The following is a 15,782-nucleotide window of genomic DNA, read 5'->3' on the forward strand; positions in this document are numbered from 1 at the left end:
TCTGCTGTGTCTAGCTCTAATTCTTTGTCCAGGAATGCATATATTGCCACATTTTTTAAAAGAGAGTGAGATTAGGCACTCAGGTGCACTGCTACAAGCACAGAAGAATTTCAAACCACAGTACTGTCCCAATTGACCTGAAACTGTCTTTGACTGTCATGAAAGCATAATCCATCCCTGCTCAGGAATTCTCCTGGTTATGTAGAGGGAAGAGAAGTCAATGTGTGGCCCACTAGGCTAATTCCCTCTATTGTGACCTTAACTTCAGGAGGTTGAAACCATACATTCACGTGTTTCACTACTGGGGAGATTTTAAAGCTAGGAGGAGGATGTTGCATAGAACAGCTTGATTCTGAGCATTTTCTTTTCCTCCTTTGTACCATAGCAGATTGCTGTCAAGTAGCCCTTGGCATTTCCATGACTGCATCGTTCAGGGATGCAAGGAATAGCTTCAGGTGCTTCAAGCAGTTCTCTTAAGACACTGGAACATCATGGCATGAAGAACACAAGTAGGGCACAGGTGTTGAATTCCATGACTAGCATAGATGTGTTCTCTGAGGATCACATCATAGAATAGGAAGATAACATGGGTTGGCCTTCATCACTGGAACTGTGCTTGGAAACGTGTTCAACAGCCTGCTTTGGCTGCAGGGCAATGCTGCTGCTTTGACCTCACAATGAGTGCAGCTAGTGGCCAGATCCGAGCTCAGAATTCCAACTGCAGCCAGCACAGAGTGGATGGGTAGCGTTAGAAATTGAAATCTTTAGCAGTTTGTGTCAGCATGCTGCCTGTGAACTCCTGTGGCTGAGGAGGGATTAGCTACATATGATTGACCATTTCTGCTGCAGAGATGAGGAAGACTCATGGGTGCAGTAAGTGTAGAAGAGAGAACTGAGGTGTTACCATGTCAGAGTGCCCTGCTAAATCAAAAGCCAACACCTACATCTTTGCAACAAAGCCATGCAACACACTCTAAACTTTGCATCTGCAGAAACTTCGACACTATTATTAGTAAAGCAACTTAGTCATGAGTGGGGTGAGAAGATGTTCTCAGGCCCCAGAGTATGCATGGAGAAAACAAGTGGGCTTAGGACAGTAATCTGTAGCAAGATGTTGCTCCTAACACAGACACGGATGCTCCTCCTCCTTCATGACTAAGCTATGCTGGGGAAGTATTTTTATTTTGTCATAGCAGAGTCTGGGGTTATAGATCTGTGGATTTTCCTGACCTTGCAGCCTGGGAAAAGATGCAATTAATACAATTTCTTTGAGTTTTTTTTTTCTTTTGCTGCCCCAAATCATGTGGTTTCACAGCCTAATATGAGCAGGCTCTCCATAAACAATCTGAAGCAGATGAAGTGCGGATAGGTTTTTACCTTTATGCCACTAGCTGATGTCAAAGCCACATTCCCTTCCCCAACCTCCACCCTTCACTGGATTCAATTCCTAGAGAAACTATACCCAGTTGAAAAAGTTACAGCTTCTCACTATTTGCTTCTCCTTCGTTTCTTTTTCTTTCCATCTCAGCCAAGTAAAACATCTAATTATTGTTAGACAAATGCAGGTAAACCTTTTTCTTCCGTCAGCCCCAGACAGCATCCACTTGCAGATCCCATTCCACAGCCCTGGGCTTCACCGGCTGTACCATTCAGATGTAGAGCAGGTACCAGCTAGGGAGCCTCACACTCTAACACTTGCTAATCACTCATGAATGCAATTGCAAGAGCCAGCCTAGGAGAAATGGAGATGAGAGAGTGGGCAGGTGGGGGTAAAGGCCAGGCAGTGTGGGCTTGACTCAACTCCTGATGGATTCGGAAGATGAGTAACCTTTTCCCTGAACCCAGCTTTCCCTGTAACTTGCCTCATGGGTGATCTGCTCTTATGGGAACTTTCTGGGGCTAAAACAAACAAACAAAAAAACCACAGATGCCATAGACTGGGCACAGTGATCTGCCTGAAAAGTAGGTACTAACTTGGAAGAGCTTTGTTAGTGGATGTGTTAGAAGCACCTGCAAGCTGTGTGCCCAATGATGACCTGCACAAGTATAATTACATTCATCCACGTGGCACATAATCCTTAGCACCTCTGTCCTGATATGCAGTAACTATGTTAAACTACATGGAATCAGCCTCAGATGAGAGATGTGGAAGAAGTGGGTGCCACAACATACAGTGAACTTGAGAGAGCCTTCAATATGCAGGGAATCTAGCTACCACTTCAGTGCCCCATTTAATCCAAAGGCTGTCAGAAATATGGATTTTGCAAACTTTTCCCACCGGGTAAGTTGTAGGAAACTGGCTCCCATCAGAATGAGAAAGACAATCAAAGAAGCATCAGGAAAACAGAGCTTCAGTTTAATTTCGAAGTTCTGAAGTGCTATGAGCTTGGGGAACAAAAGGCAAACTGCCTCATACAGAGCATCCTTTGGGAATAGAGTGTGGGAGATGGCACATTTTGAGCTGAGGTAGGGCCTTCCTACCCTGAGAAACACAGGATTCGCTATTCTCTTCTGGTGGTGGAAAAAGCAGAAAGCATCTCAACGCAGCTACATTCATGAGAATTCAAGCAGAAAGGACTCTTGGAAGGGTTATATCCAATATGTAGAATCTTTCCATGTTCTCCAGGACTTTGCATAGCCCTGGCTCAAATCTGTGCTGTTTGCCTTCCCTTGAAGTGACTATTCTGTACTCCGGCAGATGGGCACTGAGAGTGTTTACAAGTACAGCACTCCAGTGTCATGTGGGTGGCAGGCATTGATGAGGGCTGCTAATGAAAGAACAGACCCATCAAATCCTAAAAAATTGAGTCGTTTTACTAGTCTGCTTCTCACCTGTTTGTTTGACACTTGGCTTTCATGCCTTTCCAGGGAGTCCTGGTTTTGTGCCACGGCTCCTCTGTCCCACTGCTAACAAAGGGCCAGAGCATCCAGTAATTCTCAGGTGATTGAGAAGCTGGGTTGTTAATGGGAGGGAGTTTTGTCGTTTTCTAGACCTGGTCCCCTAAAGGAACAAAAAAAAAAAAAAAAAAAACAAACCACCACCTCAACCCTGTATTTTCATATGAATGAGAGTCTAATTTTTGTTATTCTTTCTTGACACAAACGTGACATCTCGGATCCAGAGTGGGAGTGTTGTGACCAGCCTACAGGGGGACAGCTATCCGGAGCCAAGTGCTGGGCCAGTACTGAAGGCTGCAGGGAAGAAGCGATTTCATTTGCCTAACTTGAGGAGCGCCCCATTTTAAAATTAAACTGAAAATTTAAAAATAAAAGCAAATATTGTTTGGCAGAAAAGCCAGACAAGTTCAGCTGTATACACAAGAGGGATTTCTACTTGCCTTCCCAAAACACACACATTCCTGAGGGAGGGTGATAGCTCACCGTAAAAATCTGAGGGCATTGGGGCTCGTTGTTCATGAATAGCAAGCATGAAGCCCCATGGACATGAGCAGAATGACACAGGGACACGCGGTGACGCTTCACAGATTTACCAAAACACAAAGTGTTTGAGACAGCTACAGGGAGGCAGAAGAGCACTTCATCTACACAAAATTTAAGACAATCTCTACCAGTATAACATTAACTTGCAGATGAAAATGAGTTTAGCAACGCTCTGAGATAGGAACCCATAGATAGCATTTCTGCCCCAGTGATACGATCTCCAGAGCTGGATTTACAGTATCAGTGAACTGCTGTTTCCTTAGCTCCAGTCTATGTAAACTGATGTGTTTGAACCACTTCAGTCCAAGGCTGAGCTCCAGCCCTCTGAAGATAGTGACCTGACTGACACTAATAGCGGATCCCTTGCAGAGGGAACTTGCTGGACGAAAACATCTTCCAGACGGTCCTGTCTGAACTGTGCTTAGGCCAGGAGGTGAAGACTGCTTTTAGACATGAGCTTTCACCACTCCCCTTGAAAGACTATGGAAAAAAATCATGCTTCAGTGGACATTCACTGCCACACACTTGATGAACCAACTTATTCTTTACTCAGTGACTAATGTTTCATGATATTAGGCACATAATTAATTGAGAACTGCAAAAGAGAGGGTGACCACGGCATGGACAGATACAACCTTGAGCCAAATCCCCAAATTATTGCTGCTGTTTGGACCTGTTATTGCCAAACAGTAGCGATTATTTGGGAGCAAGACTGAACTAGCTTCAAACGATGTTGCCATCACAGCTAAAAACATTCCCAAAAGTAAAATGAGTTGATACTTGTGCCTGCTCTATGAGTTTTTCCCAAGAGGAATTTTTTTAAATCACATGAGCTTCAGTCATCCATGGACAGTCACAGGCTGGTGGTCCCATAGGATAGCTGTCCTACACCTAGCACCCTGGAAGCTTCTCAAACATCTCCATTTTGCTACCTGTAGCTTTCTATGCCTGCAGAACTTCTGAATTTACATTCCCTGTATGTTTTTCTGTGTAGCTTTTATTTGAAGGGAAATAAGTGGATTTTTCTTATATATATAAATTCTGATTTCAGTTGCCATGGTTTTATACACTCACACAAGTCTTGTTTCTCTTACAAAGGCATTAAAAAAAAACATGTTTGGTCACCCAGCTAGAAATATGGTTGGTAAGAGGAAGCAAATCATCCTTACTATAAGGTGATTAATCAAAAAGTAAAGATATTTGGTCCTTTAAGCATAAAAACAAAGAGAATTAAAAACAAATGAGATAAGAAAATCTAAATATGGATGGAGAAGAGAAAGGAGAGAGCAGGGGAAAGCAGTACTGTGGATACTGCAAAGAACTGTCTATGAGAGAGACTCTGATCTGTATGTGAAAACTGATACATATGTGAAAATCACAAATATTTTGTTGTGTTGCCGAACACACACACACAATTCCACGAGGAAGGATTTGCTGGCATGCTTGGTGTTATTCTGGCTCTAAAGTGGGAGTTCCTTGTGACTGGCAAGCCACTTCCCTTCCAATGGATGGCTCAGGGATCCCTGCAACTTATGGGACAGCCAGCAGTGCCTCCTGAAGCCCTCACCCCACAATGGGTAATACACAGAATCATTGAAACATTCTGATTGGAAAAGACCCTCAAGATCATCAAGTCCAACCAATAAACCTAGTCGAACCTACTTCACCATAAACCATATTCCTAAGCACCACATCCAAATGGCCTTTAGACACACCCAGAGTTGGTGACTCAACCACCTCCCTGGGCAGCACATTCCAATGCCTAACCACTCTTTCAGTGAAACTTTTTTTCATAACATCCAATCTAAACCTACCCAGTCGCAGCCTGAGGCCATTCCCTCCTGTTCTACCACTACTTACCTGTGAGAAGAGACCAGCACCAGCCTCTCCACAATGTCCTTGTAGGTAATTGTAGAGAGCGATGAGGTCTCCCCTCAGCCCCCTCTTTTTCAAACTAAACAGTCCCAGCTCCTTCAGTCACTCCTCATAAGATTCATTCTTGCCCAAGAGAGAATCCCTTTCCGTGCCTGCATCAGCAGCACTGTCTACCACAGAGCCAGAAGCAGACGCTGGCTTTATATTTCATTTGACTATAAACCTTTTTTGCCGTGTTCCTTATCGTCTCTCCACCTGGATCCTGTTCAGATTCTGAGACCCGAAATCCCCGTTAATTAGGAAGTGATGAAAGGTGGGCCAGAGAAGAACCCCTCCAGGCGAGCAACATTCCTTTGTAACTCAAGGCACCAGCTGGTGCTTGTTTCTCATCAAGAGGGGAGGAGGAAATATATGGAAGCAAAAGAGTCCCCATCTTTGTTATCTCCAATAGACTTAACAGTACAACAGGTTAGTACCTACTCTACTGCCTTTGTGTACCGGTAGGTGCCTGTGTCACGTTTCCTTGCGCTGGGGGAGGTGGAGAATTGGCTTAAGGTGTCACATGCCATAATTTGTACTTCTGCCAGGTGGTTTTCTAGTTTCTGTAACTCCTGGGGTGTGAGATGTTCTTGATAAGTTTTTTATTTTCTTAAAGAAAGTTGTAACTTATAAAGTAGAAGACCGTAGGTTCCACATAAACCTAAGTTTTGTTTGTTTTTTTTTTCAATTTGAGGGTGGTAGAGCAAAGGAACAGATTGTCCAGAGTGGAGTCTCCAACTCTGGAGGCATTCCAAACCCACCTGGATGTGTTCCTGTGTGATTTAATCTATGCAATGCTGTTATAGCAGAGGGGTAGACTAGATAATCTTCGGAAGTCACTTCCGACCCCCACTATTTTGCGAATCTGTGGAAATAGCTTGAAAAGGAGGGAGTATTTTCTTTCCCAGGCAGACTGTAGACATTCACGTTCTTAAGATCCATAAAGATATTTTCTATCTGCACTACTCTGGCTTCCTTTAGAATCTGACCGAGTGATTCCCAGTGCATAGTAAAAAAAATAGAATTGTTTTAAAGATACCACTTATTTAAAACAAACTAAAAATCCAACCAACGACAAGAGCAACAAAAAAAAATACCACCACGCCAACCCAGAAAAAGGCCACGAAACTTGAAAACGTCAAATGGCTGAGGAAATGCGCTTAGGAAAGGTGAAATGCTATTTCGTTATCCCCCTGCAAAACAGCCCTGCCTGTCTTAGCTTTGTCTGCTAAAGAAACGAGCAGCTTGTGTCGCTTTGTACCCTCTTTCTCGGCAATACAGACACTGCTCTGAAACGGCGTTCCTTCCCCCACCCACTCTATATTCACTAGCTGGGGGGGTGGGGTGGAGGGTTCTGTTTTTTAGGATGGTTGCGATCAGCAATGCAGACACGCATAAGCCCTTGCATACCCCGGGGCAGGCTCTGGGGTCCTTTCCATTCTCTGCATTTGGGTGGTGACCGGTGGAGGTGGGGGACAAAGAGCGTTAAATGTGGGGATGCAGCGGAGGATGTCTAGTAAGCCCTGGCTCCCCTCCCCGAACGGCTCTGCCCAGGCCTTCTTGCCTCTGGGAAGGTGGGGGAAACAAGAGTCTTCCTCCCTCTCCCCGCCTCCCCCCCCCACAGGAGGGAGGGGGTGTCTTGGCAGCGTACGCACCTGAAAGACTAGTTGGAGTGTGGGCCTTGATGAGCCAAGCCCTCCCCCACCCCCTGAATACAGCTCAAAGCCTCTCCCTTCCAATCAACCGACTTTAACATGACAATGGCCATGACAATCCCTTCTAGCCCGGGACGGGCAGGACATAAAGCATCCCCCGCACCCCCACCTCTGTCTAATGGGTACCAGCCTGCGCACTGCCTGTTGCGACACTCACTGCCAGATAGGCTGGAGGCCCGGCCATGAGCACCCACCTGGCCATGCCGCCCTACCTGCCCTATCCCGGCGCCCTCCGGTATGAGCGTTATTACTGGCCGTCCCCAGGGAGCATGGACAACAGCGAGCCTGCCGAGGAGGCTCCGTCGGTGGACACCGTGCCCTGCCTCGCGCTGGAGAAGACACCCAACCACCCAGGTACGCGCCTCAGCCCGGCCTAGCGACCAGGCTGCCCGCGGCTTTGGCAAGCTGCGGGGGCGATCCGCCAGCGACCGGGGGGGACGGGGCGGAGGTGGGAGCAGAAGAAAGGTCTCGGTTTCGCTGTTCGAAGGGTGCCCGTGCCTATTTCCCTAGTAACAGGCGATGGGACGAGTGAGAAGGCCTCAAGTTGCACCAAGGGAGGTTTAGGCTAGATAGGGAACCTTCACTGGAAGGGTTCTCAGACGCTGGAACAGGCTGCCCAGGGATGCGTTTGACTCCCCATCCCTGGAGCTGTTTAAAAGAGGCAGAGACGTGGTGCTGAGGACATGGCTTAGCACTAGCCTTGGTAGGGTTAGATAGTGGTTGGACACGATGATCTTAAAGGTCTTTTCCAACCAAAATAATTTTCTGCTCTGCCTGCAGAGCTTCTGCAAGTCCCCAAGGCACCCAGTCTTAAAAATCTCCAAGGAAGCTGGATTTCGAAGTCTTCAATGTTTTACACATGGACACCTCTGACATCAGATCTCTCTTCTCAGATGTTTCTCCAGCTTCCTCTAGCTCTGGGATGTTTACCCAGTATACTCCTGACTCTGCCACTAGCCCCACTGCAGAGCGTCCATCTCCCCATCCCTCCTCCCAGAAGGTCAAGGAGGAAGGTGAGGGTGTGGTGAAGAAGGCCAAGAGCCGCACAGCCTTCTCCCAGGAGCAGCTGCAAATCCTGCACCAGCGGTTCCAGAGCCAGAAGTACCTCAGCCCCCAGCAGATCCGAGAGCTGGCTGCTGCCCTAGGGCTCACCTACAAGCAGGTGAACATCTTGCTGAGCAAGGGTTGGATTCTGGGTGTGACATGATCTTATGAGTAGGGACGGGGCTGGGAGACTTTTCCTTGAAGTTTCTTTCATGGTTTCGTTTGTACCATTGCTTAGATGAGTGAGTAGAGGGTGTGAAAATTTATGACTCTGTGTTCCTCCTATGTTTGGTTCCATCGTCATTCACCCCCTCTATGCAGGTGTTTGAAAGTGCATAGAAAACAGGACTGTGCAGAGTCAGGTTACTATCCTGTGTGGATATGTGTTGTTTCAGAACATGAAAAGTCAGATCCTTGTGCTGCTTTGCAAGGTGCCTTTCTTAGTCAGAACAGCATAGAGTATCTCCCTAGAGAGGAGGTCTTCGACCCACCAGCTGCTTGCCTCTGACTGAAGGATTGACTCATTTCCGAGTCAGTGCTAATCTCAGCACAGTGGCAAGGTACAATCTGGGCTTCAGTAATCGTCTTTGTCTGCCTTTCAGATGGGGGTTGATGCTGTGAGAGATCCCATGGTGATCTGAAGAGTTAAGAGTGTTAGATCTCCAGTCTCAGATCTGTGAGCTACCTGGGTCTGATGCATATTCTTAGCTGCTGAAATTATGTGCACTATTAGGAGCCAAGCAGAAAATGGATTATAGTAGAAGGCAAAACATCTTTAGGATGTGTACTAAGCTCCAAGTATGAATTTCTAATGTCCTGTGTTCTTTCCAAATCACTTCTAGGTGAAAACATGGTTCCAGAACCAACGGATGAAGTTTAAACGTTGCCAGAAGGAGAGTCAGTGGGTGGAAAAAGGGGTGTATCTGCCACAGGTGAGAGAATTCCCTCATGCTTGTCATCTCCAGTCTGTGGGGAGAAGTGTGTCACATCCAGCCTGCTCACTGGAATGATGCATGGGACTGTATATTACCAAGCCAGCTGCATTTCTTGTAACAAAGGCTTTATTTCCAGTTTGTTTATTGCCCAATTGAGACTAGATAGAAAACAAAATAGCCAGAGGGCCAGCAAGGCTGCTCATGCTGGTTATCTTCCCAGCATGGTGTTCCCAGATCCGTTGAGCTGGAGATTACATGTAGAGCTTAAGAGCTTGTCATCTCTGGTCTTTGTCCATAGTGAGGACCACAAGTACAAACATACCACTATTGTTTAGCTTGGGGCAGGGAGTGACCAAGGAAGGGAGGTCCCATCCAAAAGGGTGGTAGGCACAGTTTCATGTTACTGAACAGCATTTTCTTGTCTCTCCTGGCAGGGATTTCATCAGACTGCATACTTGGATATAACTTCGAATTTCCACCAGGGCTTCCCTATTGGTGCCAGCAGAAACCTTCAGGCTGTGACCAACATGCATCAGGCTTATAGCAATGGCCAGACTTATGGGAGTGGGCAGAGCCTGTACTCATTCATGGCTGTGGAGGATGAGGGGCTTTTTGGTGGAAAAGGTGGGACAAGCTGCAATACACAGCAAGCTACAGGCTTATTAACCCAGCAGATGAACTTCTATCATGGCTGCTCTGCTGATATGGATTATGTCAGCCTGGAGTCAGAAGACACCTATGGCTTCCAGAGCACCTTTGACAACATTGCACCGTTCTCAGGCTCTCCTGTACAGCATCAGTACCAAGCCCCTTGGCACTCTCTGGGAACCCAGAGTGGTTATGAGTCTTAGGTCTAAGATACCAGAGGTTTTTCCTCTTCTCTTTTCTGTCATGGGGTTTCTAGAATTGAGTCAGGGATCCATTTTCCATTCCTTTCTCACTTGTCCCTCCTCCCTTCTATTTTAACAGTTGGTGGAGCTCAGTACCCTCCTTCCTTAGGCTAGCCTTCATTTTAAAGACAGATGTCTGGTCATAGCTAACTCTTGGTGTAAGGGTGAATTGGGTGTGGATAGGCCACCATTCATGGAGGGGCATGTGCAATGCCACAATCAGAGCAGTAGAAGTGGTAAAGGTTTGTGTTTGCTGTCAAAATTCCTGCCCTCTTCTGCTGCCTCTTTATCAGGTTATCTGTGAGCTTTCCCTGAGCAGAGCTTTGCTGCAGGAGAGCCTGTAGTTCAGCCTTTTTCGATGAAAATGCCCTTTTGTAGCCCAGAATCTTTCCTGCTCTCTTGCCTGATTGTGTTACTACCTCAGTTAGCTAACTGCTAATAGGTTCTTCATCTGCATTCTCTCCTCCCTCATGAAATAACTACATTAGAGCATTTGATTTCAGATTACTTCATCCAGTTATTCTCAGCAGCTTCTCTTGGAGGGATCAGTACCTGCCTACCTCTTGTCTGCTGCTCTCATGGGGCAGTTGAGAGGTGAGGAGGAGCAGTAATAACCAAACCCAAATGCCACCTGCAGACTTCCTTCTTGGTTCTCAAGGCTGTGAAGTCACTTGTGCCTATCGGCTCATTCAGGATGGTGTCTCTGGGACTGTCCCCACTCGGTTTACATCTTGCCTTTCTAAATCTCTCTGCTGAAAGACTAGTGGCTAGTCCTAGACTGCACGTTGCAGCAGAGGGTAGCCCAGAGTGCTACTGTTGGAAGTGTGAGGAGCAGTTGTGTGTACCCGCCTTAGAAGTGATAAGAACAGTCTGCTTATCTGCACGTGATGGTTCCGTAGTGCTTCATAAACATAGCATTACTGCAGTGAGGCTTTCTCTGGGGTGGAAGTGGGCAGCTAAGTAAAGGACCCATTTTAAAGCTGATGTTCAATGTCACATATCCTGGAACCTAGATGTTCAGGGCAGGTAATCCCATTATGTCCAACTGGAGTTGTCATCTAAGGGGCTAGAGCAGGATGGTTCCTCATTCTTTTGTCTAGTCTCGGCTTTAAGAGTGTAAATTGGAAGGAATTGTGTCCCTTCTCCAGAGCTTAGTTGGAGCTCTTCTGCATTATTCTGCTGAAAGGCTGCTTCAGCTAATGTTAAGTCTCCAAGTTCTGGGGCAGGTGAGAAGTTTGGGCTTTTTGTGGTCAGTACGCAGTTTTTACTGCAACCCTGTCCTCAAATGTCCGCACAAGGGTTGTGTGTTAGAGTTAAACTTTCACTGCAAAAGATGCAAACATTTGTTGTTCCATACTGTTTTTCCTTAAATTGTATTTTCTTGCAGCAATCTTGAAAATGTTATATTTTATGTGCATGTTGTGTTGTATTGCTCTGTTTCTGTTTAATGTTCTTACACGCTTGTTTGGTTTGAAAATAAATTACTTTATTTTAATGTTGAAATGATCTTGCCAGCCTCCATCTAAACAGCCCATGATGAAAAAAAGAATCACTCTATGGTACTAGGGAAAGGAGGAAATCAAGTAATTCTACTGTTTATCCCAGAGGTAGGATTAAGTAAATGTTTAAAAGAAGTCCATCAGACTTAGTTTCAATGTGCAAGTTTGCCTACTGCAATGGAGGGGAAGGGGGGCCCTCCAGGGTGGGCAACTGGTCTACCATTGCTGGTTTGCAGCCTTATAACAACAGTTGCATTGATCCTTGTATGTCAGTGCTTCAAGATTAGTATTTTAGTATGAAGACAGGAGCAAAAAATACTATCTTTTGTTTGGCCTCCTGCTGCTGCTGCTCGAGGAGGTCACAGTTAGAGGCCTGAGAAGGTCCTGCCTCATCGAGGTTGCAGGTCCCCTGGGGTTCTTTTGCTAACCTCAGATGACAGCAGAAGTTTGTAAATCGTCAAATCCTGCCTCCAGTACTGAACCCGTATCTTATTTGTTCCAAAGCTGCATTTATCTCCCCTTAGCAGCTGGAAGCAACACTTACAAGGTACCAAAACGTGTACCAGATGCATTGGTACTGAAGCAGTACATGAGCAGCTGCCAATTTAGAGAATTAACCTGTTTCTGCCCAGTGAGCTTTGGTTTGTCAGAGCCTTACCTTCTTAATATACCTCTTACTTGGAATACCTGAGTTTAAACTCCCATGAACAGATGCTCATGAACACATCATGCCCTGAGGCTCATGTCCCAACATCAGTTTGAGTAAATTCTAGGTAATATGCTTAGTAGTTGTGCTCATTTCAATAATTCCCTTGGGAGAAAAAAAAAAAAAAACACACACACCTATAAAAGTCCTATAACAAAGCCATGCCTTTCACTTTTAAAATTAGCAATAACTTACAGTGAGTGTGTGTGTGTGTGTATATATATATAAAATTATTTAAGATGCAAGCTTAAGCTGTGCATAAGTACACAGGGATTTTTGTGGAATGGTTGCAGGCAATGCTTGATGCAATTATCTGTATTGCTTGTCTATGGTTTTGATTGTGGGGTTTTTTTGATCCCACAAGGTTAAGTATATAGCCAGAACTTTAATAGCAGATGTCCTCCTCCTGCAGAAACATCCTGTTTCTAAAATAGCACTGGGACTGAGATGGGCTTGCTCTGCAGGCTGTGAATTGTGTTACTGCATTCACTGTGTTTTGCAAGAATGGAGCATTCCTTCATGAGTGTATTAGTCCCCTGGCTGCTCAACCTGAGTTGCACACAGGTTTGGAAAGCACATGGAGTTGTAGGGCTGCAGGGAACGTGCAGAGTGGCTGTTGGGATTTTAGCAGATAGGCTGGAAATGACTGCTAGTTGGTCAAAGTTTCTAGAAGGTGCAAAATAGAGCAGTATTCTATCTTTCCATGGTGCTGAGATCTCATTGTCTTGACATGCCTAAGTTACATTGCTGTGTGAAACAGGTGCACAGGTAATTGAAGCAGTACCACTGAAACTAGTGGAAATGTGACAAGTCCCTATGGGCTTAAACCTCCACAAGGATATTTAGATCAGTTCCTTGGAGGAAGTTAAGTGCATGTCAAAAAAAGGTCTTTCCACTGGGATACATTGCATCTCTATTAGAACTGCAACTTCTCTTGGCTGGGCTCTGCAAGAGTGATCTCTACACACTGCAAATAGGATTTGCCTTAACAACAGGTCTTTTTAGGGTCAGGCTGTGGATATGGAGCTCTGTCGTGGAACAGGACATCTTGAGTGCCATCACAAAGCACCTACAGGATGGCCAAGGGATCAGGCACAGCCAGCATGGTCTTAGGAAGGGCAGGTCCTGTCCCACCAACCTGATCTCCTTTTATGATCAGGTTACCCACCTGGTGAATGTGGGGAAGGCTGTGGATGTAGTCTACCTGGACTTCAGCAAAGCCTTTGACACCATCTGCCACAACAAGCTCCTGGCAAATCTGACAGCTCGTGACTTGGACAGATTAACTCTGATATGGGTCAAGAACTGGCTGGAAGGCTCAGCCCAGAGACTGGTGGTGAATGGTGCCACATCCAGTTGGCAGCTGTCACTAGTGGTGTTCCCCAAGCATCAGTGCTGGGCACAGTCCTGTTCAATATCTTTATTGGTGATCTGGATGCGGGGATTGAGTCCAGCATCAGAAAGTTTGCAGATGACACCAAGCTAGGAGCAGGTGTTGATCTGTTGGAAGGTAGAAGAGCCCTGCAGAGGGACCTAGACAGGCTGGATGGGTGGACAGAGGCCAATGGGATGAGATTGAACAAGGCTAAGTGCAGAGTTCCACACTTCAGCCACAACAACCCCAAGCAGCACTACAGGCTGGGGACAGAGTGGCTGGAGAGCAGCCCGGCAGAAAGGGACCTGGGGGGACTGGTAGATAGTAGTTGAAGATGAGCCAACAGTGTACCCAGGTGGCCAAGAAAGTCACTGGCATCCTGGCCTGGATCAAGAATAGTGTGGCCAGTAGGATGAGGGAGGTTATTCTTCCCCTGTACTCAACACTCCTCAGGCCACACTATGAGTACTGTGTCCAGTGCTGGGCTCCTCAATTCAAGAGAGATGTTGAGGTGCTGGAAGGTGTCCAGAGAAGAGCAACAAGGCTGGTGAGGGGCCTGGAACACAAACCCTATGAGGAGAGGCTGAGGGAGCTGGGGTTGTTTAGCCTGGAGAAGAGGAGGCTCAGGGGTGACCTCATTGCTGTCTACAAATACCTGAAGGGAGGTTGTAGCCAGGTGGGGGTTGTTCTTTTCTCCCAGGCAACCAGCAACAGAACAAGGGGACACAGTCTCAAGTTGTGCCAGGGGAAGTATAGGCTGGGTGGTAGGAGGAAGTTGTTCGCAGAGAGAGTGATTTGCCATTGGAATGTGCTGCCCAGGGAGGTGGTGGAGTTGCCATCTCCTGGAGGTGTTCAAGAAAAGCCTGGATGAGGCACTTAGTGCCATGGTCTAGTTGGCTGGATAGGGCTGGGTGCTAGGTTGGACTGGATGACCTTGGAGGTCTCTTCCAACCTGGTTGATTCTATGATTCTCTTCTTATGCATACGTGGAAAAAGCACGGCACTTCCACAGTATCTCTGCAGTGTCAACATTCTGGTTAGCTGGTGCTGCAGATGGTGCACCTTCAAGGGTGCAGAGAATCCCACCCAAACAGAAGTAGTTAGATCTAGTGTAGATGAGGCAGACCAGTGTTTATTCACTAATTTACTAAGTTCCAGTCTTTGCTGTCTCGTGGTTGAAATACCAAGCAAGCAGAATGTTGCAAGCAACCTTATTCCTTGCTCTCGGTGTCAACGTGGCCTGCAGTGAAGTTTTACAAGCTATGTGTTTGGTCTGAGTGGCCCATGAGCAAGATGTCACAGCCTCAGTTGGATCTCCAGAGCAGGCAGAAGTCATGATCCTAGATATAATAGGCTATTCCCTGCAGGCATGTGAAAACTACACTGTATGGCTTAAAATGTTGAGCTAACGGAGATTTGGAAATTTTCAGCAAAGCTTTGTCACACATCTCTTAGGCTATCATCAGAGAACAACAGCATCTTGGTTGATGCTAGGTAGCCAAATGGTATGAAGGGTGGAAAATCATAGCGTTGGTCTTGGACAAAAAAAAAAAAAAAAAAAGAGAAACCCAAAACCCAAGAACTTCCTTTCTTGGGAAGAGCATGTTATCTTCATGCTGTCCAGAGTTTTGAAGAGCATCCTCAGATGACATCTGTGAATATGTTTTAGAACCAGGCTGGAATAAATTTCTGACATATAATGGAAGTCCATCTGCTCACAGCCAGGGTGTGTCTCTAGCATCTGGGTTGTGTCTGACTCAGTAGATCTTTTACACATTACAACACTGGAACTGCTGCCTTATGTACTATCTATTAGATGCAGGAGGAAGCATGGTGAGTAAGGATGAAGAAAAGGCTGAGGTGCTTAATGCTACCTTTGCCTCAGACTGTGCAATAGGACCAATTGTATTCTGAGAACATGAGAAAGCAGAGACCAGTAGAGCAGAATCTACTCACCCCCACTACAATCCAGGAAGAGGTGGTCAGCAGCTTGATGCCCCACACAGTTATCCACAAATCTTTAGAACCAGATGGAATTGACCCAAGGAGTGAGCTGGCAGAAGTGCTTACTGAGCCACTTTACATCATTTGTCAGCAGTCATGGCTGAGCAGCAAGGTCTTGGCAGACTGGAAGTTAGCTAAAGTGACACCTGATCTCCTTTTGCAACATGGTCATCTGCTTAGTGGGTGAGCAAAAGGCCATGGATGTTGTCTATCCAGCCTTTAGTGCAAGGCCTCTGGCACCATTTCCCACAAATTTCTC

At 46.2% G+C, this 15,782-nt stretch overlaps 1 protein-coding gene across 3 annotated transcripts; it reads left to right on the forward strand.

Moving 5' to 3' along the window:
* Positions 1–5,675: 5,675 nt before the first annotated feature.
* Positions 5,676–11,442, forward strand: LOC135175373 (homeobox protein NANOG-like). 3 transcript variants are annotated; one of them, XM_064143409.1, is made up of 6 exons: positions 5,769–5,784; positions 6,391–6,524; positions 7,335–7,424; positions 7,964–8,232; positions 8,957–9,046; positions 9,484–11,442. In XM_064143409.1, the coding sequence occupies exons 3-6, from the start codon at positions 7,340–7,342 to the stop codon at positions 9,898–9,900; spliced, it is 861 nt and encodes a 286-aa protein (XP_063999479.1). In that variant the 5' UTR covers positions 5,769–5,784; positions 6,391–6,524; positions 7,335–7,339; the 3' UTR covers positions 9,901–11,442. The 3 variants fall into 3 exon arrangements, with proteins under 3 accessions (XP_063999478.1, XP_063999479.1, XP_063999476.1); XM_064143408.1 differs by lacking the exon at positions 6,391–6,524 and having other exon boundaries at positions 5,676–5,784; XM_064143406.1 differs by lacking the exons at positions 5,769–5,784; positions 6,391–6,524 and having other exon boundaries at positions 7,110–7,424.
* The last annotated feature ends 4,340 nt before the right edge of the window (positions 11,443–15,782 follow it).

This window comes from Pogoniulus pusillus, chromosome 5 (assembly GCF_015220805.1).
Source record: "Pogoniulus pusillus isolate bPogPus1 chromosome 5, bPogPus1.pri, whole genome shotgun sequence".
NCBI classification, from domain to species: domain Eukaryota; kingdom Metazoa; phylum Chordata; class Aves; order Piciformes; family Lybiidae; genus Pogoniulus; species Pogoniulus pusillus.

Coding starts and splice junctions, on each gene's coding strand:
- LOC135175373 (XM_064143406.1), top strand. CDS start 7,253: ATGAGCACCCACCTGGCCATGCCGCCCTACCTGCCCTATCCCGGCGCC. Junction 7,425..7,963: donor GAAGACACCCAACCACCCAG/GTACGCGCCTCA, acceptor CTCTCTTCTCAG/ATGTTTCTCCAGCTTCCTCT. Junction 9,047..9,483: donor AAGGGGTGTATCTGCCACAG/GTGAGAGAATTC, acceptor CTCTCCTGGCAG/GGATTTCATCAGACTGCATA.